At 51.3% G+C, this 22,594-nt stretch overlaps 1 protein-coding gene across 2 annotated transcripts in view; it reads right to left on the bottom strand.

Moving 5' to 3' along the window:
* Positions 1 to 9,674: 9,674 nt before the first annotated feature.
* The window catches only part of TMEM131 (transmembrane protein 131), a 139,537-nt gene continuing 126,617 nt past the window's right edge, over positions 9,675 to 22,594 (bottom strand). The window contains exons 32-41 of one of the 2 annotated variants that reach the window (XM_072951373.1): positions 21,535 to 21,713; positions 18,588 to 18,715; positions 15,947 to 16,071; positions 15,575 to 15,724; positions 14,871 to 15,036; positions 13,671 to 13,792; positions 13,473 to 13,569; positions 12,602 to 12,699; positions 11,717 to 11,874; positions 9,675 to 10,729 (exon numbers count right to left, since the gene is read on the bottom strand). In XM_072951373.1, the coding sequence (XP_072807474.1) occupies positions 10,445 to 10,729; positions 11,717 to 11,874; positions 12,602 to 12,699; positions 13,473 to 13,569; positions 13,671 to 13,792; positions 14,871 to 15,036; positions 15,575 to 15,724; positions 15,947 to 16,071; positions 18,588 to 18,715; positions 21,535 to 21,713 (1,508 nt within the window). In that variant the 3' untranslated portion in view covers positions 9,675 to 10,444. Of the gene's footprint in view, positions 10,730 to 11,716; positions 11,878 to 12,601; positions 12,700 to 13,472; positions 13,570 to 13,670; positions 13,793 to 14,870; positions 15,037 to 15,574; positions 15,725 to 15,946; positions 16,072 to 18,587; positions 18,716 to 21,534; positions 21,714 to 22,594 lie in introns of both variants that reach the window. The other variant, XM_072951372.1, reaches the window with a different exon arrangement.

The following is a 22,594-nucleotide window of genomic DNA, read 5'->3' as shown; positions in this document are numbered from 1 at the left end:
TTTGAGAGTCCCTCATCTTTCTGGGCTGAGGGTGGAATTAGGGAATGGGCTGGGTTCTCACAAAGGATCCTTGAGAAGTGCCTGGAAGCAACTTTTCTCATGTGGGCCTGGGGGCTGGTTTTTCCATTTCTCTCCCTGGAACTTATTCGTGTAAGGGAGGGGTTTGTGGCCGGTGAGCCTGCGGGCCGAGGGGCTGCGTGCACTGCTGGCCTCAGCTTCCTGACCCTTGTGGACCGCGTGAGACACATGCGGTCCGGGCCCACGGCATGTTAGCATCACCTGAGGAGATTCGAACATGCGCCGCCCCGCCCCCACCCACGCCCCAACCCTATTCAAGCCTCTTCAGGTGATTCTATCATTCAGGCCCCACCCTCCTCAGCAAGATTTTCATCACCGGGTGCTCTTAGGGAAGAGGTCAGTCCTGCTCGGGAGAAGACTTTCCCGCACGCTCTTGCTGCCTCAGTATCTCCACATGGAAAACTGGGGTGTGGGAACACAGAACCCAACAGGTCGGGGGAAACGAGCCAGGTCCCTGAATTTCTTTTCTCGTCTTGCTCCCTCCTCCTCACCCGCAGTTGGCCCCTCTTCCCCGGTGCCTAGCAGGGCCTCCTCCTCCAGGCCAGGCCCTGAGGAGTCACTGGCTCCAGGGCAGCCATGAATCCCACCCGGAGCCTGGGAGAGGAGCGGAGATATTCTGCAGCTTCTGGGAAGGCAAATTTTCTTTTCTTTTCTTCTTTAAAATTCGTGGAGGTCTAGGATGCCTGAGGCTGTTCTGTGGGACTGTGGGGGATTGGGGCTTTCTCCGCAATGTGGAGCTGGGTGTCCGAGGCCCACCCACCCGAGGTGGATGATGCTTAAGAGGAGACCCAGGAGCCTCGGTGAAACGTAAGTACATCGTCAAAACCAGGCCCTTGACACTGGGATTATCAACTTCCGTACAGACCTTACTCTGATTTTACCATTTACTGAATTTGAATAATTTCCATGTAAGCTTTATATTCGTAGAGTCTTTAATGAACTTTGTGTTCTGCCTGAAAGTTAATTCGGAGACCCCCGTTATAAAGTCAACTCCAGACCACAAAGACCTAGGCTATGTGTTTGTTTGGAGAGTAAATCTGTAATGATTTGGGGTTGTTCCAGGCTTTCCAAGCCCTGCCAGACCGTATCTTCCCGCTTTTAGATTCAAAACAGGCAAGGCGAGCCTTTGAAAAGCAATTGAAAAGATAAAGCCGCAAACTCAAATTACTTCCATTTGTCATTCTGTGTCACCGTATGAAGATCTTATTTGTGTTTAAATTTTAAAACAGTGAAGCCTTGAAAGCCATGTGATATATTTTTAGTTGGTAAGAACACATTGTAGTTCATAAGTTAACTGTATTACTGAATTGAATAACACCGTTAAACGCAAGCATTGTTTTTTAATTTAGGGCTTTAAAACTAATGAATGGGTCAAGAAAAAGATACTACATCAATGGTACAATTTTTTGGCTTCCAGAATTGTACTGCTTGCAGACATTTCAGTTTCATTAAAATTCCCTTGTTAGTTACTGGAAAATTATTTACATTGTTATATGAAGTATTCTATCAGAAGGGAAATACATTTTCACAGCATTTCTTTTATGGTCATCATTATTATTTCGTGTTATGATTATTGCTGAAAATAATTTATTAAAAGTGATCTCTTCTGGGTGTCATACTGGGAACGCTTGCGCGCGAATAGGTGACTATTAACCAATCAATGAAAGAAGGTGCAGTTCCGTAAATGTACCACCAGATGGCGGTGTTCCCCAAGCCAAGATCGCTCAGTTCCCCAACTCTGGCTTTTGCCTCCTGCCCTGCTTCATGGACGTTCTCTGCATGGAGCAGAAGGCAGCCTCCTTCCGGGTCTCCCAGGCCCCTAGTCCTGTCCCTTGAATCCGTTCACTCCAGAACCACTTGAAAGATCTTTCCTACCAGCAGCTCTGACCGATTTCCTGCATTATCTTCAGGCTTCCCCAAGCATATCTTATGTTGCAAACCTCTGAGCTTTTGCATTTACTGTTCCCTCTGCCTGGAATTATTTCCATCCCCATTTTACTAATGTCCACGAGGAAAACTTAGACTTTACTCAAAGTATGAGTAAGTTACTCGGGGAAAGTGACTTAATCTCTCTGTGCTTCAGTTTCTTTGGACGGGTTGGCCAGAAAGAGAGGGTGAATCCAGGATAAGGAATCAGAAAACCTGGAAGGCAATGAGGAGCCATAGAGGACGTTTGAGCAGGGGAGTGTCATTGGCGGAGAGAGAAAGGCCTCCCATTCCTCCTGCCCCGCCTCCTCCTGCCCCACCCCCCACCCCCCGTAGGCGGCTCTGGCTTTGGCCAACCCAAGCCTCCTTGATGGGTCCCCAGTGGCTGGACCAGAGAGTCTTCCCGCTCTCCGTACCCTCCCAGGGGGTCTGGTTGCACTCTGGGGACCTCGCCTGAGCCTGAGCCAGTCCCTGGGACCTGGTCCCTGGGAAGACACCCATGTGTGTGCGTGTGTGTGTCTGTGTGTGCGTGTGTGTGTGTCTGGGTGTGTGTTGGGGGTGGGGTCAGACCTGGTGGGGAAGCTACGAGCTGCAGGTGGGGCCAGGGTGTCTCCTTTATGGAAGTGCTGGCGACTCCCTCTGACACTGAGGCTGACGAGGCTCATGCGCCCGGGCTCACTGGGACACAGCGGGAGGGACGCCCTGTGTGCAGTGGGACCTGGCTGAGCCCGCTGGCATTCAGGGGGCTGTGGGGGTCCTTGGGGTGGTGTCCAGTATTGTCACCCCTACCCATTTCAGCCTCACATCCCAAATCTGTCTCCCCGTGTCTCTCTGTCCTCCCCACTGTGCCTTCCCCTCTCTGCTCCAACTCTGTTTCTCTGTGATCTTAAGTCCCTTACTTACAGCTTCTCCCTCATCTCTTCCTTTCTCTCTCTCTCTCTCCTGTCTCTGCCCACATCTCTATCTGCTCTGTTGCCCCTTTTGGCCCCCACCCTCGGGCTTCCCAACCCTGAGGTCCCTCCTCTCTCCTCCTCTCTGGGCTTCTATGTTCTCTGACACCAGTGCCCTGAGAGGGAGAAAGAGGGTCTTCCCAGGGAAGGGGAGGGGACAGGGCCCCTATGAAGCATCAGACCCAAGTGCTCCATTGTGGAAGGGCCTTCCCAGGCCCACCTGCTCCCCGTGGGTCCCCTCTTCCCTCTTCTTTCCCTTTCTCATCACCAGGCTATGACCTCTTTCCTGTTTCCTTGCTGCTTCTCTGGGTGTCGCTCCACCCCCGCGCCCACGGCTCCGTCACCTACGTGGTGCAGCTGCTGATGCTGCATGTTGCCTGCCAGCTGTGGCCTTCTTGACACTAACTGAGCGCCAACCCAGGCTCCCTGCTCCCCCGGAAAAGCTCTGTTATCACTGGTCCTTATACAACCATTGCTGGGGGTGGGGTGTGTGGTGTGGCTGGGCCGGGGCTGCGCTCCGGGACTCGGAAGACAGAGCTTTGGAGGCCAGGGAGGGTGCGGGCGTTGTGTGGTGCTGTGGGTAGTTGTTCTTGGGCTGGGCTGTCGGGGAGGGTGGGGGCTGGTTACTGAGGGGTCCAGCTTTGCTGTGGGGAAGCGGCTGTTGTAAAGGTCCGGGGTAGCTGTGCTGGTACGAGGCTCTGGCCGCTGGGCCCCTGTGGGGCGGTTCTGGGCGCTGGTGCCATGTGTTCTGGGCTGGGGAGTCCTAGTGTTTCAGTTTGTCCTTAGCTCTGGGGATGTCAGTGGTTGTGCTTGGCTGTTGAGGTCATGGTGTCCTTGGCTTTGGGAGGTCACTGGTTGTCCTTGGCTGTTGAGGTCATGGTGTCCTTGGCTTTGGGAGGTCACTGGTTGTCCTTGGCTTGGGAGTCTGGCTGCTGTGGGTCCTTGTTCCCCACAGTGGATGACTGGGGCCTGGAATGGCAACTGGGGAGTTCCAGCCGCGAGTTAGTGGAGTGAGTGTGTGTTGCAGGTGGTTAGTACAGACCTCGGCTGTTGTCTGCTGGAGTCTGGGTGTTGTGTGTGGGGTGTAATTAGTGGAGAAGTTCCGCCCATCTTTCCTTCTTCCTATGTTTCTTGCTCTCTCTGTTCACATTTCTCTGTTCATCTGCACTTCTCACTTCCGTTCAGACATATGTTGAGCACTTACTGTGTGTATCAGCTGTAGCAGGTGCCTGGGGCTCTGGGCCCGGCTCATAGAGGAAGAGGTGGGATTCCTTCCCCTGAAGGTTGGCCCTGGGGCTGGAATCATCGGTTCATGTGGGCAGAAGGGCTGGATGCTGTGTGTCAGAGGCCCCTGGATCAGGCTCCTTCCCTTGAACTTTAATGCCAAGTCGAGGGGGCTCAGACAGGCCTGGGTATGGGGGTCAGGGAGGCCTCAGCCACAGACTGGGCAGGTACGGGGACTCTCCCCTCGGGATAGAGACAGTTGTGGGCATCAGGAAAGGGATCAGCCAGGCAGAGGGAAAAGCCTGTGCAAAGGCCCTGAGGTGGGATCATGCCCGGTGTCCGAGGTGGAATGAGGAGGCCAGTGTGGCTGAGCAGAGAGAGCGAGCGAGGGTCAGAGAGGAGGGGAGAGGCAGGGCAGAGCGGGATTTGGCTTCACTCCAAGTGAACCGCCGGGGCGGGAATGCACAAGGCTCTGGGCACAGACCAGCCCCACCACGCACGTGGCCCGGTGTGACGCCTGCTGTCATGGTGGATGTGACCCTGGCTGAGCCCAGGTGAGACCCTGTCTAAGGCATTCATGTGCCAGGAGCCTTCTCAGAGTGACAGTCAGAGCCTCGAGGCTTCCTGAAGAATGAGCTGGGCTGCCCAATGCTGTGGGAACAGTCCCTGTGGTCCCCCTTTCCCTGTCCCGCTGGGTAGTCTTCTGAGCAAGAGGAGGGAACATGAGGCACATGGAGCAGCTTGAGGTAGACAGTGCCAGACCGAGGCCTAGAAGGAGGGCTGGCCTTGGCCTGGGCTCCCTGGGTGTGAGGAGAGCAGCTGACGGAAGCAGTTTCTTATATCTCCTTGTATAACTTCCTGTGATGAGCAGCTCATTACCTACCAGTACAACCCAGGCTGGTTTGTGAGCTAAAATTCTTAGAACGTTTTTTCGAATGCTGACCTCAGCCTGGACCTCCAGCTTCTCTCCGTGGTCCCAAGACCACACAGAACTCACCTCTTCCTCCAAGCATCTCCCTCCTCCTCCGTTTCTCATGTGCTTGTTCTGGAGATGCGTGTCATGGGGACACAGACTCAGAGTCATCTCTCCTGTGATGGTGGAAGCCCATGGAGCCCTGGCAGTCCAGAAGGGGCTCCTGACCTAGCTTAGAGGGGGTCAATCTGGTGGGCTTTCTGTAGGAAGTAACATCTAAGCTGAGTCCTCCACAGGATGAGTAAGAGTTGGCCATGGAAGAGGTGAGGAAGGAACGTTCCATGCAGAAGGAACAGCATGTGGGCGTGAGAGAACATCCTTTTGGAAATCAAAAGAGGTTTTGAGGGGCTGAAACATTGTGTTTGTGGGGGGCTCCTGAAGCCAGCAAAGGGATAATGGGAACCCTGGAGTAGTGGTCCTTATGTGGGACAAGTGGCCTTTTCTTCTGTATTTCCTGGTCGCTCTGCTAGGAAGCAACTCACTGGCTCCCCACCCCTCCCATGGCTGTATCCTTCCTAGCATGGGTTTTATAATTTTTTCTTTTTTTTTTAAATTGGAGTATAGTTGATATACAACATTATGTAAGTTACAGGTGTACAATATAGTGGTTCACAATTTTTAAAGTTAATATTTTATGTTTGTAAAATACTCCCCAAGGGGCAGCTGCAGCTACGGCCCTGTAATTCCTGCTAGTACCTGACCAAAGGCCCTTTTTGCCTCACGTAGGTCACACCGAGGATGGTTATTTGGGTTGGAGCCACAGTTCCCCGGGTGCGGCCCCCGGAGTGATGTGTGCTGTCTACTGTGAGAGAGCAATGGCTTTGGTCATTGCGAGGTAGTTATCTGGGGCCCCACGGAGCCATGATAATCCAGGTGGTGCTGGTTAAACTGTGTGGTTGACTTGGTTATACAGCTGGAAGAAAGTTTTGGGAGGTGGGAGATGGTTGCGGAGAGGTCCCATCTGAATTTTGGGTTTAGTTTCTGGTTTGGAGTATCCAGGAGGGGTCTGTCGTCAGGGAGGGTCACAGCAAGCGGGTGTCTGATATGATATCTGGTGCAAGAAATTCTGTTGGCATTAGTTTGTGAATTGTCATAGCACATGTGTGTGTTCTTAGGGGTGCAGGTTGATGTGTAAAGAGGCTGGCCCACTGTATCCCTCCAATTTATAGGTGTAAAGATACCCAGGGGCAGGCTTAGGTTTCTGTTAGAGCCTCAAGGACTGGAAAGTGGTCTGTATTCCCCTTGTGGGCATCACTATAATGCGGGTGCATCCTAGAGTCTGATTGCAGATAGGGGAGGTTTTGGTGACACTTATAGCCTTTAAGCAGGGAGGTGTGATGTGGTAACAGAGCAGAGGGGGCCTCTCCCATGTTACAATTAAAGAAAAATCTTGTCTACAGTGATTAAAAGATTGGTTAAAAGCCGAGAACAGTGTCCCGGTTGGTGCCTGGGTGGCCTGGAGGGTGGGGCTTACGCCTCCTGGGGTGGTGGGTTGGGGATGGCCAGTCCAGCAGAGAGAGATTTTCTCCTTTAGCAATAATCCGAGAATTAGTGACTGTTATGTTATCTTTCCAGGTTAAGTCTTGAGACCAAAGAGATTGGATAAATAAGACAAGAATAAGTAAGGGTGGAGGTAGGGTCCGTAGCATCCTTTGGGAGGAGAGGGGAAAAAAAGAGAAAGAATAGAGGCTGGAGGTATCTTTTAGATTTTGAGCGGGTCCTGTTAAACCCAGCATGGACAGAGGGGTTCCCTCTCAGGTGTGGGTGCGGGTTAAAGTGGCACTCAGAAAAGATCATGAGAGTGAGCAGGATGGCGAGGAGGACAGTGAGTACCCAGATCCACCAGAGCGTGTTGGTGTGGGTGGACGAGGGTAGCGGCAGGTGTAAGGGGAGATAGTGGCTGTCGGCACTCAGCCTGGAATCTGCGAGGTGCCTTTGTCCTTCTTGAATAAGAGATTCAGATCCTGAAGAGGCTTGCTCGACCACCAGGGCTCCTCTGGCTGTCCAAGGTCCTGTGTGTCCCGTGAAGACTCAGGGGGAGGGGTAGGTTTAATTCTAGAAAGAGCCACCCAGTTAGTGATCCCCTGTAACTTTGCTGCAGTAGGAGGGCTGAGAAGGACCTGGTAAGGCCCCTTCCACTTGGGCAATTGTTGGTCAGAGGGAGACCCTTCTCTCCATGTTTTTAGGAGGGTGGAGTCTCCCAGTTGAACTTGGATGGAACCTGTTTCCTGGCCAGGGCTTGGTAAAACCTGACTTCCCTATTCTGTAATCGCCTTTTGAATTTGTCCCAGATTAGATATTTAACAAGTTCAGTTGTTTCAGAATCCACCAATATATGAGAGGATAAAAGGGGTCTACCATAAGTTGTTTCAAAGGGGACTGAGCCTTAGCCCCGTTTTAGGTGCCACCCTGATTCTCAGGAGGGCTGTGGGTACCAGCTTTGTCCAGGGTTCTGATGTTTCTTGACAAAGCTTAGCCAGGATTCTTTTTAAGGTTTGATTTGCCCTACTTCCCCTGATTGAGGCCTCCAGGCAGCGTGGAGGTGGGAGCAGATGCCTAGGGCAGTAGAAATGTGTTGAATAATCCTAGCCACAAAAGAGTGTAAATTTCCTGTCTAATCTAGAGGTTCCGTGTCTGGTCCCTTCAAGGCTTCATACAGTGGTTTTGCCGAGACCAAATCCAGGGACCCAAATCCTACAAAACCCAGCCAGTCCTAAGAAGGTTCTAAGCTGTTTTATTTTTCCTTTTTTAAAATCTTCATTCTTTTTTATTTTATATATATGTAAATTGAAGTACCATCAGTTATAATGTGTCAGTTTCTGGTGTACAGCACAATGTCCCAGTCATGCATATGCATAACATATTCATTTTCATATTTTTTCATTAAAGGTTATTATAAGATACTGAATATAGTATAGTGGCTAACATTTGTAAATCTCAAACTTCCAAATTTACCCCTTCCCACCCTCTCTCCCTGGCAACCATGATTGTTTACTATGTCTTTGAGTCTGTTTTGTAGATGGGTTCATAGTGTCCTTTTTTCTTTTAGATTCCACATATGAGTGATATCATATGATATTTTTCTCTTTCTGGCTTCCTTCACTTAGAATAACGATCTCTAGGTCCATCCATGTTGCTGCAAATGGCATTATTTTATTCTTTTTTATGGCTGAGTAGTATTTCATCGTATAAATATACCACAACTTCTTTATCCAGTCATCTGTCGATGGACACTTGGGTTGTTTCCATGTCTTGGCTGTTGTGCATAGTACTGCTGTGAACACTGGGGTGCATGTATCTTTTCGAATTGGAGTTCCCTCCAGATATAGGCCCAGGAGTGAGATTCCTGAATCATATGGCTAAGTATTTTTTATATAACTTTTAAATTCAACCTTGGCCCAGTATAAAGCAAACTATTCTGCTAACCAGTGTTTCACTGTAAATTGTTAGGTTGAAGCCTATCAAGGCTTGGGTTTGGCTGGTGAGGATGTTGCTTCTGAAATACCCACCCTAAGAATTATCTGGAAAACCCAGGTGACAGCAGAAACCCATTTGTATTTTTTCCCCTTTTCAAGTGTATGGTGTTTCTCAAGGGTCCCATGGAGTGAAAGTAGGAAGGAGTTTGGGAATTTCAGGTGATTCTTATGAAGGAACAAGTGTAGGATCCCTGAGACACCCTTACTGGGGTAGAGTTTGCCAAGAAAATCTTTTCTTTTGTAAATGAGGGTTGGCACGAACCTCAGCTGTTCAATAGCTTTGTAACACCTTAGTAATTGCTTTGGTGTAGAAAGCGAATCCCAAGCCTTAAATACGTCTCAGTTTTGCAGCTGCATCCAGGAGACCCAGCTAACGAGACCACACGAGGTCCGGGTCTGCCATGAGGCCGGAGCACTGGAGCTCTGACTGGACAGGAAGCTGGGGTCCCACGTGTCAGAGCATCACTGGGACAGTGATGCGGCCAGTTCTGCTGAGCTTGGTACAAAGCAGAGAACAGGTCAGACTCAAAATCACTCCGTGTGATGCTTAACTAAACCACTCTGGCCTTTGTGGATATGGCTTTGTGATGTAACTGGCCCCAAACAGAACATTTATGTTTAGTGTCTCTGGTTACCCAGCAAAGGCTGGCTTTAAAATAGGCTGGAAAATGGTGGATGAGAAAAGCAAGCTGGAGCAGGCAGTACTTTCTGAAAGATTCCGCAATCAAGCATCCGGGCCCATGGAACTCGCCTGGTATCTCCGCGGCTCTACAGGCACCATTTTCCGGAGTTGTGGGGGTTTTAAAACTGGAAAAGGGTCAACACACATCTTTTTAAAAGGAAAAATAAATTTCAGATGTGTGAACTTTTTCTAAGGGCCCTTAGTGAATACTATGGAAACACCCAGAATTTAATGAGACTGCAGGGGTTGCAGCCATAAGTCAAACTCCAGAGTCAGGGAACGATAGAGTGGCTCACTTTGGTGTGGGAGACTCCATACGTGCATTTTGTATGTAAAAGAGAAAAAAAAGACACATAACAATTCAAGGCTTTTGAAAAAAGCATCATTTATTTCAAAGTACAACACAAAGTTGTATTTTTAAGAAATACACATTCAATCTTGTATCTCAAGACTTGGTTATGTGCATTTCAGTTTATCTTTAAAATAAATTCAGGTATACAAATGATACATACCTCAAATACAAACAGCACAGAAAATGCATGTGGTCTCAACCGAATGTTTGCACATTCATTCACTGTTCTTAAAGTTGACTTACATTTCTGTAATCTGCTTTTAAACCAAGACAGCCTTATTTTAAAAAAATACTCTGTATTTTTCAGCACAAAGTCCTCATACATTTTTAAAATTAGATCTTGGCGCTTAATATTGTGAAATTATTAAAACTCAAACTTGGTAATTTAATAAAACTGTCACATGCCAGGACTTCTGAATCAACTCAAGTTACTTCCTTAGCTGTAATGTCAAATTTGTGTTCATACAGATAAAGAAAGAATGGAAGAAGACAGGTGGTGGAAACTTGGTAACAGTTAAGGTTTTCAGATGTACAGGTCTTACTGGAGTTTGTGGCTGAGTCCAGACTTTCCTCTAAAAGCACAACAGCAAATCTCATATTATCATAATTGCAAGAAAGATCTGAAAGAAGCGAGTGGTGCAAGCCTGCCCTGCTGGAGTCTGTTCTGCAAAGATGAGGGGGGGAGTGGGCGTCTACGGCGGCAAGAGCCTTAAAAAGATGTCTCAGAAACTGGCGTATCATGATCTAGACAAGGGGCCCCCACTTTTTTTTTTTGGCCTAATTTCAATTCTCATGAGGGAAGTGCGAATTTGACCAAGGGTCGGAGCTTCTTCTTCCGATGGTGGGGCCCCAGATCCGCCACGGGTTGTAGGTCTGCCCCAGGTCGGCGGCGGCGCCGGGGACGGCGGCTGCGTGCGGGGCAGAGGGGCTGTCGGGGCCCGGGAGGCCGATGCTGGTCAGCGAGGTGGCCGGGCTGGGGAAGGGAAGGGTGCTGTTCAGGTTGCTGGACCAGATGGAGCTGCTGAAGGGCGTGGTGGACCACAGGCCGCTGGTGTTGCCAAGGATGGACTGACGGAACAGAAAACACACAACGTGGGGCGTCACGGGTGAGAGGCAGGCAGACGGTAAGTGGGGAAGGTTACATTAGAAACGGGCTGGACCATAGACTTCTTTCACTTTATTTAATTTAAAAAATACTTCATTCACGTAGCCCCCTCGGTCTGAGCAGATGGGTGTGACATTCTAAATCCAGCCCTGCTTCTGTGAGTCCAGGTTCGCTGTTACCAGAGCTGTTACTCTGCTCCCTGCGCACCACACGGCGCAGCTGAACAGGCTGCCCCGGAAATAAGCGGCCCGCAAAGCCTAAGGCGGTCACTGACCCGTGTTTTAAAGAATGGTTAGGACGCCTGTCAGACTGAAGCCAGAATGAAGACGAGCGAAAGCAAACTTTGTAATCTATTATGTTAAAATATCTATCATGACACCTTGGACGTCTAATCTGGTTTTCCTGAGAATGAAGATGTAATCACAGTGGGATCATATTTTTCTGTCATAATTTTGTAAAAGCTGAAAACAGTAATCATTTTCTGCAATAAGAATACTTTTTTTGGAGCAGATCTTTGCAGAAAAATTCAGCTGAGAAGGAAGCAAGTGCACACCGGGAAAGCTCCAGCTGAGACCCGGGGGCTTCTCAGAACCCAGGAAAACGCTGCCCTCAGTCACTGTCTGACCCGGGAGGTGGAGGGACCGGACATGGGCCCTCAGCCACTTTGTGGTCTAATTTTAGGTCGGGAGGCCAAGTAAGCGAGAATTCAGAGGCCAACCTCCCGCTGCTCAGTTATTCCTCCTACAATTTCTTGACCGTCCCGTCCCATCGCAGCTCTGGAGAGGACTGATGGTCATTTTGGCAGAGTATGAAGACTCGGCAATGGAGACGCGGGCTGCACTACCCCACCCCCTCCACGTGGAGGTCTGTCCTTTACAACTGTCAGCACCACCCCAGGGACAGCGACAGCAGTGACAGTGAGCAGGCGGGGCCCAAGCCAGAGCACTCACTGTGGCCGTGTGGGTCGGGGAACCGGAACTGGTTGGCCAGGAAGGGCTGGGGTCTGTGGCTGGAGAGTCCCAAAGGTACGAGGGCCCACTGCTAAGCTCGTTCCAGCTCCTCTGGGAGGCCTGATTGCAGGATCGAGACAACCCGAGCTTGCTGAAAACTTCTGGAAGTGAAGAAGCGGAGGCAAGTCTGTGCTGGGGGTGGGCGTGTGCCCCAGGGCAGGCATCCCACCCTCACGCCCCCTCTGTCAGCTCCCACCACACTCGGGGACAATGGGGCTGCAGGGGCATGTCCCCCAGACCGCCAGCACATGATCTGAATACCTCCCCCACACCTATCACTGGACGACTGAGTGCGAGATCCCCCAGTTCTAACGCCATGATCATTACTGACGTAAAATTCACATCGTTGTCCCTAACTCTGGGTAGCAAGAAGAAATAGGGAGCCCCAGTAGAGCCAGGAGTCACACCTAGGACACAGAATCCTTGCTCAAAGCTCTTTCATTACCGCAGCGGAACACAAACCAGCTGGGACGCACGCAGCACTGAGTGGGGCCTGGTGCGCCTTCGGGCTGGGGCGCGAGGGGAAGGAGCCCTTGTCCGGGAGGCTGTGCCAGGCCCCGTGCACAGACACTGTTGAGGGCTGGGCGGGCCGGAGCTCCCCGGGAGGGCACCATCAGACCCGCTTCCCTACAGTCAGCCCGTGTGTCTGGCGTCTGTCAGCGCCTGACTGCACTGACGCAGAGAAACGCATCTTCTACAAACGTCCACGAAATGACCCTCGGCCTTCCCCGTTTCCGTGTGCTTCTCCACACGTGAAATGAGACCTCCCCTGCCCCTCAGCCCCGTCCCACAGGCTCCTGTCACAGGCAACTGCTAGACACTCACCACCAGTTAGGTTAAAAGAATTTCCAAAGGCCGAGAATGAATTGAGGGGTGTGAAGTCAGGGCTGCTGGGGTTGCTGACGGGACTCCAGAAGCCCGGGCTGGACGTGACAAGAGGAAACACAAACGCAGGACGGTTAGTGGAACCGGGCGCGTCACCCGCAGGGCCACGGCGGGGGCCCTGCCTCGCAGGGCGCTCGGCGACTGCGCACAAAGGGGCCTGGAAACGGCTCCTTCCCCACAAGGGATGCCACCCAGAGAGCCTCGGAGCTCACACCACCCTGTCCTGAGCTGAGGGCCTGCTTCCCAGCCAGTGTTTTACAGAGAAAAGAGGTGTTTTTCCCTTAGGTTCACCTTTTGGAAAGGGAAGACTTATTAAATTTAAAAACCTGTTTCAAATCTACGATGAATCTAGGATTCATGTGCTTTCAGTGTCAAGCAGGGAAGGCTGGGACTCCCCGTACTGACAGTCTGCATGACTTCACTGCCGCGGTTACTCATCGGGACAATGGCCCGAGGCAGTCACAGCCAGGCCACCGTGCTTGCTTTGGGTCAAAGAAGTGGCATGTCCAATAACTGACCATGAATTGCCCAGTATTTGAACCAGTTTCCTTCCTCTCAAATACACATTTGCTCCTCTCTTTCTAGTGATCAGATCACAGCCCTTCCACAGCGACCGTCACGGAGGAGGATGAGAAGAGACTCGGAAGGCGAGCACGCGTCTCCCTCTGCCTTCCCTCTGGCAGCGCTGCCGCTGGCCCCACGCGTGGGCGTCTGCTCCCACCGGACAAGCGCCTCCAAGCGCAGCCTGGACAAAAGGGGCTAACCTGGCCTGAGAAGCCCGCCGCCCACGGAAAAGACGGGCCAGCCATACCTGTCTGAGCCATCGCTGTCAACGGGAGTGTGTGAAATGCCAAGGCTGCTGGAAAAATCTGTTTTGCTTGAAGAAACTTTGGCAAAGCCATTCCCACCTGTAACGACGGGCCCTGAGTCAGTCGTGGGCGCGCGGGCCGCAGGCGCCCCCCACGCCGAGGCGCAGCTGGCACGCGGCTCCCGACGCCAAGCCACTCACCCGGGCTCTTGTCGTAGCCGGCCGTGACCGCAGCAAAGGTGGGGTTGCCGTTCTTGCCGGGGAGCGAGGCTGCCTTTGTCAGTTTGTGTTTGCTTCCACTCGGCTGCTTCATTTTAGGGTCACTTAAAGGAAGAAGCAAGGAGAGAGCAGCTCAGTCCCCTCGGAGGCACGTGTCCCTGGGACTGAGCCCTGCAGGGCCTGGGCTGTGGCCCAACCCAGGGTTCAAGACGGGTCCGGGAACAGCCCAGGGCAGCCCACAGGGCACGACCTTGCCCACGTCAGCACTCTGGGGCCTGAGACCGTGTAGTCAAGTGGAAAACAAGGGATCTAGGGTAAGGGAAAAAAATTCTAGGTTGCCTGGAAAGGAGGTAATCCTATTTTAGAGAGAACACTTAAAAGGGAGCCCCGAGGCTGACAAACAAGGAGGAGAATGTGAAACAGGGGACGACCACGACCGTGCCTGCAAAATCACCTTCGCCATTAGCAGGTCAGGAGCTCCCTGCACGAGGGCCCCAAGCAGGGCCGCGCACACCAGGCCTCAGTGCTTCCGGCCTCTTTGGGCAGCAGTGAACCTCAGGGCAGGCTCGCTGGAGGTTCGGCTGGGCACCTCCTCGTGTGGGAGGCAGGGGTGGTGAGGGGACCTGACCCGGCTGGCTGGGGGGACGCAACATGGTGACAGCTGCCCGGTGTGGGAACGGTGCAGGCGCTCGAGGCGAGCTCAGTCCCTGACTATCACCACTGAGGGCACTGTTACACTAATGGGTAGAGGACAACGCGTGCTCCACGCCTCCCGTGGGGTGTCCTGTGTGCCTGGAGGGGGGGTGGCCTCCCATGCCTGCTCCGGGTCCTGCCCTTCCCTTTAGCTGCTAAGCTAACCCTCTATGAGGTCAAGTAAGTGACCCACAAACCCATTTCCTCAACTCGGGATCGCCGGTAGGTCTCCGCTTAGTGGCTCTTGAACTAGAACATGATTCTGGTAAGCCACCTGGTACACTTCTCGGTCCTCAGGGATGGGTGGGACAGGGGCACCACTGGGGCAGTAGGAAGAGGGGCTAAGCCCAGGAGAGGGGTGAGTCGGCCGCAAACAGCAGATGTGGGAGGCGAGCCAGGACCGCTGTCTGCGGCCACCGAGTGTTTCCATCTGTGGGGCGGGCCACGGGGTTGGGGAGAGCTGAGCACGAGGCCCAGGCCGAGGCCCACCTGCCCGGGCTGCTGTTGACGACGCTGCTGTAGCTGCCCCGGGACGCGAACGGGCAGGGCGCGGCGGGCGGAGACGGGGAGGCGGGCGGCGGCGAGGTCTGGCGCTGTTTCAGGAAGATGTCTGCGTTGAGCGTTTGCAGAGAAAGTTTATAAAGACTATCGGTAGCTGGAGATTAAAAACAAAAAGTCTCAATGTGACATTTTGAGTTATACTCTCCCAAATCAGTTACTTTCGCTGTTCTGCCTGATTCTACGCAGAACCCTGAAAGAAAAACCTACAGCTTTGGTATGTGTTCTGTTTAAAGAGAAAACGGGAAGTCCTGTCTGCATTCTGGGCCCTTCCCGGAATCACCAGCCCCCGGCCGCGTTCTGCAGGCCCTCCTGGATGGTGTGGGCACCCCCGCTTCTCCAACCTCAGGCTGGGACTAGGCCTTTCCACGCCCTTCAGGGGCGGGCAGGTGAAGTCACTGTTTGGGAGACTTAGTATAAACACTCCCACCTCGGCCGATTAAGCTACAGCAGTTTAACAACAGCTAGACTATTTAACAGTGGCTTTCGCTGGCTGCTCCAAGCCAGCTCCAGCACACCAGACGCTGGAGCTCCTGCAGCAAAAGCCCCCACCCCCGCAGAGTTTACAGGCCCAGAGCGGGGTGGGCTGGGGGCGATGGGGCACGAGGTTCCTCCGTCACTGTCATGGTACTTACAGCTGCCGGGCTTGTGAACGGGCACGGAGTCCCACTCTGGTGGTGGAGAGTCTTTTTCACCTTCTGAGCTACTGGTGTTGCCTAGTTCTTGACTATTTGGGAGGAATTTCGTTAGGGCAGGTGGCCTGTTATCCACTAATTTATTTGTACCTGCATAAAATTCAGAAAAAGAAAGTTATTATGGAGGATAATTCCTTTCTTCCAGGTCTGTTTCAAAGAACCTTCTCATGAGGATGAGAACACAGCTGTAGCCTTTCTACGACTGACAACTGCCAAGTGATTCCTGGGAATCACAACTAACACTACTCACATAACGAAGCATTCAAGCCTGTGTGACCAAATCATTCATCTGTGTGACCAAAATGAAAGTACCTTTTGTTTTCTGGGAGTTTCGTGGTTTGGATCCACTTGCCAATGTCGTTGGAAGAGGAATCTTGGTTGGGAGGGTTCTACGTTGTTTACTTTCCAAGGGGGCGGAACATGGTAGCTCTAAGGAACTGAAAAACAGTCACGAATGGAAAGACAGTCAAATACATCCCTTTGCTTCAGAGCGGAGAAAAGTCGCTGATCCGTCTACAGTTTTAACTGCTCGCGCCCTCATGCGGCTTCCTGAGGTATTATCTACCCACGGTCCTCACCGGCTGCTCTCTAAGCACTCTGAATATTGTGCGGGAGACACCTGCACCTGCAGATTTATCCTCTGCTCTCCTGAGTGCGGACGAGGAACCGAGGGCCATTACTTAATACCATGTAACGGGGGGCGGGGGGCACCTGCCTCAGATACCGTGCAGAAGCCGCTGGCACAACCTCGCCACGCAGGAGCTGCCAAGTGCAGTCATTCCGCTCGAGTGAGTCTCACCCAGCATCCAGACTGCCTGCGGGGTTCCTGAACGCAGAGGTTCTGAGAGCTCTGTGACTTAGAAATATCAAAGGTTCTGCTATTCAAAGCTTTAAAAGTGTTCTTCTCAGAGACACTGTGAAACGAGCTGGGGCTACGTTCCTGGGCTACCTACGAGCTCCCCAGAGCCCAGGGCAGAGCAGCCACGCGGGTGAGATGAACTTTCTTCTTTAATCTTGAACTCAGGGCTAATCCTAGGCAGAAACTTAAATATTATTTTTATCGATTTATTTAGAGTACATTCCCTCTAAACTATTCAGAGGGAAGCTTAACACAATAAACACGTATAAACAGGACAGTTAATTGGCTCTGAACGTCCTGTGAGCCAAGGCAAATGGGAGGTGAGCTGGGCTATTTTAAGATTCCACAGCCCAAGGAAGAGAACACTCACACTTGCCGAGAGAGAAGCAATCTGCAGGAGAAGAGAACTGGGCGGACGGCTCATACAAAGTAGCCCAGTGAACAATGTGAATCTATGGACCAGAAAATCATTCTCTACAGAGCTGCCTCTGTACTGCCCCCAAGATCAAGTCTGGGGTGGGGGTGGGGCTCTGACAGGAGCTAAGCGGTCGTGGTCCAAAAATGATGTTTTCCGGTGAAGGCTGACTTGGCTGAGAGAACCTGGTGGCCCCTTCCGAGAACTCGTCCAGAATTCACCAGTGGTCTCCACCGTGCTCCTGGTCATGGCTCAGTTCAGGGCCGAGCTGACAGCTTGCTTTTCATTAAAAAAAAATCTTACAAAGTTTACCAATTGACACAGATGTTCTTAAAATGGATACGCCTCTGGCATTTCTCACTTCAGTGTACTTTCTGTCCCCAACCCACGGGCTGTGATTCCCACACATCCCCGCCCCCCCCATGCCCTCCGGGCACCACACCCTCCTCCTTCCCCTGCCACCCAAGCTCTGGGACAGGGACAGTCCACCATGCTAATTCACCAGACTGCAAAAGGCAGAATGGTTCAAACTTTCCAGGTCCAGTGGCACCACAGCACCCCCCACCCAAAGGTAAGCAGATGACAGAACACTATATAAAGTGTGATTTCATAAATAATATATTTTAACAGAGGCTATTTACAAACATTTTGTAAGGTCTATAAGGTCAAAAAGGTCATTTTATTTTCATTTTTTTGTTTATATTTCACAAACTTTCTCTAATGAATTGTTGTGACATTTGGAATTAGTATCAGTAACCAAAAATCCAACGGGCATAGTTAACCCAAGTAAGGAGAATTTCAGGTGGGATAACAGGCTGACATAAAAAACCCCACTGTTTCTGGGTTAGTTTCATAAATCTTCTGTCCTTCTACTTCTGACTGACAGGGTTATTTAAAAACTCTACCTTTTAGAAAACAAAGGCTCTCCCGACAGGGCCACACAGACCTCTGGTGGTGGTGGTGGTGGTGGAGGTGGAGGTGGAGGTGGAGGTGGGTGTGAACTGTTTTTAAGTAAGTCGTTAGTAAATGTGGGGGTGGGGACGGTCTATACAAAGCTCAGCTCTGTGCCTCTGTAGAGTTAGTTGGTTTTTAGGAAAAAGGGTGCCAGACAACTATTTTAATTCTGCTGACTCATCCCTTCCTAAATTAAACCAGATGATCTGTATCAAGAAGCTGTTGAGTAAAATGTGTAAGTGCCAATTTAATTTAAGTGAGTCTTGCTTAAAGGGAAAAACAGAAAGGTGGTTCAGGTGCCAGGCTTTGTTTCTGCCCGTGTAATACTCTGCACGTGCCCCTGTCCGGGGGAGGAAGAGGCAGAGAGCTGCGGGCAAGGCGAGCTACGCTCACACTCGTGGCTGGACCATCAAGCCCATCTCTGTGCAGAGGAGGAAAGGCTCTCTGCCTGGGAGCAAATCACCAACCTATGTTTTCCTCCTCCATTTTTACAGATTCTTAGCTCTGCCTTTTATATGTCTGATGTCAGAAGCACGTGGCCATCCCTCATCAAGACAGTGACCACTGAGGCATTAGAAAAAACCCAAGAGGGATCTAATGAGATACGTGGCTTTTGTTGCAAAACCCCCCTAAAAAACCAACCAAGCAAACAAAAACATTAGCTAGTTTTCACCAGTAACTTCTTTTGCATACCTCATGTCTCTTGACTCATTCATTTTTCTTACCTGGGTTTCACATCTGTTGGGATTTCTTTCTTAACATTTAGGAGTTTTTTGCTTTTTTGTTTCACTTGAGACATTTCGTTTTCATGTTTTTCAGTCATGGCTTGTTTTCCCTTTTGCTTTTCTGTATCCTGTAAAAAAAAAAGTACATTAATTGCTGAGAAGGATTAATAAAAATGACTGACACAGTCGTGTTTGAAGGCAAAGACACAGAACCAAAGATGTAGTGCACACACACATCACATGTATAAAAACGATAAACTCCTTTTTTCAACTCTATCTCTAACCACTGTGGCTCTGTCAGTTTTTGAGCCTCTGATTTATGTTTTGGTGAGTGTGAGCTATAAGGAACGTCACTTTAATTCACACTCACACCCTGACTGCAGGTGACAATGGTACCAACAAATCGGTAGCTTCTTGTTTTTAAGCATGGGTGAGCAAAACCTCACCTTTTTCACAAGAAAAGTGAGGACTACAGTATAAAGGAAGTTCTACACTCGTGGCAATGCTCCTAATCCTGTGCACAAGGAAGATGCGGGTAAGGAGGCAGTGTGGGCAGCACTGAGTGTTTGCGCTGGTTTGCTAAGTGCTCACGAGCGACGCGGGCGCGTCAACGGTGCTGGGGCAGGTGGGACCCTAGCTACTCACGCTCCCCAGGAGGGGCTGAGCTATGCATTCACTCATTCGGCAAACTTTCACTGGTCACCCACTTGGTGCCAGACAATGGGGTTACAAGAGGGTCCAGTCCCTTCCCAGGGATGGTAAAGTCTAGCAGGAGGGCAACACACATGATGGTTAGAGACCAACTTATGTCTTCATGTGGAAATGTCCACTGGCCATGACCGGAGCCCTGAAGAGCTGTCCTGCGGGCTCGGACTGAGAAGGCCACACCCAAGCTGCATCTTAGAGCTGCGTGACCCGGCTGGCCCAGCCACGCTGCTTCTGTGTCCGCGACCAGCGGGGCACAGAGCCCGCACCACGCACTCTAGAGTCAGCTCGTAGTGATGCATCCACGCATGAGCTCGGCGGGCTAGTCTCCGGGACAGGCAGGTACCATTCGGGTGCCGGTGACCTCACGGGGCAGCTGCATGTGGAGTGGGTGTGCACCGTGCATGTGCACAAGGACCACATATGGGACAGACTGGAAATAAAAACTCAAAACCTGGTTCTTCATCAGAGAGTTTGAGCCGCGCTGGGTGCACTGAGCTAACCAGCGGAAGACACACTTGCAGAAAGGAAGCGCAGAGGTGTGCGGAGAGCTACAGGGTCCATTGGGCCTCACAGCTTGCAGTTGGAAAGGCAGCCTGGCTTTTAATAGGTCGCACAGGCCCATCTATTTAACCATAGAGGAAGGGTAACACCCTCCTGCCCAGACATCTTCTGAGACTACTCTGAGTTATTCAGTAAGTATTTCTGGAGCACCTGACTCGTCAAGAACTTTGCAGACTGCAGGCCCCTTGAGGACAGGAGCCTGGTCTTTTCATCCACTGCTGTTTCTCAACCACCCAGCACTCAGGTACCTGACACACATCTGCTGAACGAATGGGGAACAGGGTTGGAAAAGACACGTACAAGATGAGCTGCCGCGTTTGCAATCTGGTTGGGAAGAGAATGCACACAATTGACGAATAGATCAGTTAGAGAAAGAAAAGCACATGAACTCCACAGAAGAGCTGGTCAGCAGGGGAGAAGAACTGGCTCAGAGGCTGGGGTCCCGAGCTGAGTCTGTAGGGAAGCGAGTGACGGGGAAGGAGATGGGAAAACATGAGGAGACCAATGGCAGAGAGGTGAGATTACGCCAGTGGGTACAGCTGATGGGGTCAGTGGAGAGGAGCCGCTGAGATGGGAGGAAAAAGCTGGAAAGGCAGAAACGAAGCGGGCGGCAGAGCTGTGGAGAAAGTCTGTGCTGAAGATGCTTTCCAAGTGCCTGTTCCCATCAGAGAGCACCGGGACCCCGCGCCGGGATCAGCTGCACGCATTCTGCTCCTCGGTGGGAGACATGCGCCACTGAGGTGACACAGCATGGAAGCCCGGTCCGAGCTGTGGACTGGACTGAGGGGCTGCAGCGCACCCGCCCAAAGTGAGGGATGCAAAGGGGAGGGCGGCTGACAAGGAAGTGTCACGTCCAGATTTTACTTTAAAAATTAATATACGCGGATGACACTGCTGGGGATCTTTAAGAAATGATTCCTTCAGGCACTAGATTAAGACTGAGGAAGAAATTCTGCTCTCCAATATTAAAGGCTATATTTGGCTCATTTTAAATATAGTTAGTTAAAAATAAAAATGCCAAGAAGAATTACGCCCCCACTTCTCTGCAGACCATTTATAGCTCACACTCTCAGACACGTTCACTGCAGGGACAGAGCCCTCGGCTGAGCCGATGGCCACGGGGCCAGGCACCTGCACTGCTACCCAACGCCTGTGACCACTCGGGAGCTGAGGACCAGGAGTGAGGCAACTTCTTGATGTGCTGAGGTGCGCTGGGTGGCTGCCCCGTGACGGGCAACCCCGGACGCCTGGGTCACAGTCACTGTGTGGGGAGTGGCTGCTCCTGGAGCCCCTGCACCAGCGGTGATGCGACAGGACCGGTCCAACAGAATCAGTCAGAGTGCTGTAATTCCTCCTCATCCTCTTGTGACATTCAGAATTTGAAACAATTTTCAGGAGTCAGAGTAGTTACTATTCCAGGGAGTCTAACTTTCAAGCCGTGTTTTGCATTTCTATCTATTTTACCGGATTAACGGGCTTCCAAGTTTGCTCCCTGGGAAGAGGAGACCGTCCCCTGCAGAGCCGCAGCGGCCACCGCAGGAGGGAGACTGTCTGGGCATCTCTGCGCTCTGAGCACGGACCCTCAGAACATGTGCTCACGGCACACGGGACACGTTCACTCTGGGCTGGAGCCCGACCTAGGAGACGCGGGTCACAGGCGCGGGCCGAGCGGCCGTACCTCCTTGAGGAGCGGCTCCGTGTCGGGGTTGGAGGTCTCCGTGGTGGTGGAGGAGCTGTCGTCGTCAGCCAAGGAGTCCTTCAGCTCGTCTTCCGGGGCTTTGCCCTTTCCCTTCTTCTCCTTCTCCTCCTGCTTCTTATTAGGAGCTTTAACCTTGCGCTGAAGAGGCTTTCCTTTCCCTGGGGATAAAAATCCAAGTGAAATAACACTTGCTTTCTAAATAGCTCAGAAAACAGCCATTAAATTTTTTTTCTTTCTTGAAGAGGCTGGACTCTTTCTGGTTAGTAAAGGTCTCTTCCTCTACTTTCTTTCTTCTCTAATTAAAGCTTTTCAAATCATGTTTGACCTTTTGATTACAATATTTAAAAAAAATCAACTTTTTTGAGGCATAATTTAAGTACAATTAAGACATGCCCACTTAAGTGTGCAGTTCAATGCGTTCTAGCAAACTCACCAAATCTGACAACTCTGTGTGTCTCTCAGGATACAGCGGCCGCGTGAACAACGGAGGCTAATCTGTGTGTAACTCACACTCTGCCCCCCACACCTGCGGTTCCTCCCACCCACGGGCCATGCAGCACGTGGTCTTTGCCACTGGAGAAAAACCCACGCTAAGTGGACCATGCAGTTCGAACCCTCACTGTTCAAGGGTCACCTGTACTTTTTTATATTTCAGAAGGTGACAGAGCTTTGAAAAGTCACAGAAGTGACAACCAGAGATCCTTTCAAATCTGTTTAGAGCCTGATGTGACCAGGATGAGAGGCCACGTGTGTCACTTAGGGGGTTCTAAGAACTCAAGGGGGCGGGGTCCAAATCCCAGCTCTCCCTTAACCATCCACGTGACCTTGGCCTCTCGTCTGCAGGCTGCGGGAGACGACCTCACAGTGCTGTGATGTGGAACTAAACGGCGTCCTCAGAACAGGGCCCGGCACATAAATACCACATAAGTCATATATGGACAGAGACTGAAACAGGGCTACAAAAAGCCTATTATTGTAAAAGATGTGGGTGCTCCCAAGACAAGCATCTGAGTGCTGGCTGTTTCCCAGGTACAGCTCC

The sequence above is a fragment of the Vicugna pacos genome, chromosome 28 (assembly GCF_048564905.1).
Source record: "Vicugna pacos chromosome 28, VicPac4, whole genome shotgun sequence".
In the NCBI taxonomy this organism is placed as follows: domain Eukaryota; kingdom Metazoa; phylum Chordata; class Mammalia; order Artiodactyla; family Camelidae; genus Vicugna; species Vicugna pacos.
Note: the sequence above shows the minus strand (reverse complement) of the source record. Positions and strands in the feature narration are given on the sequence as shown.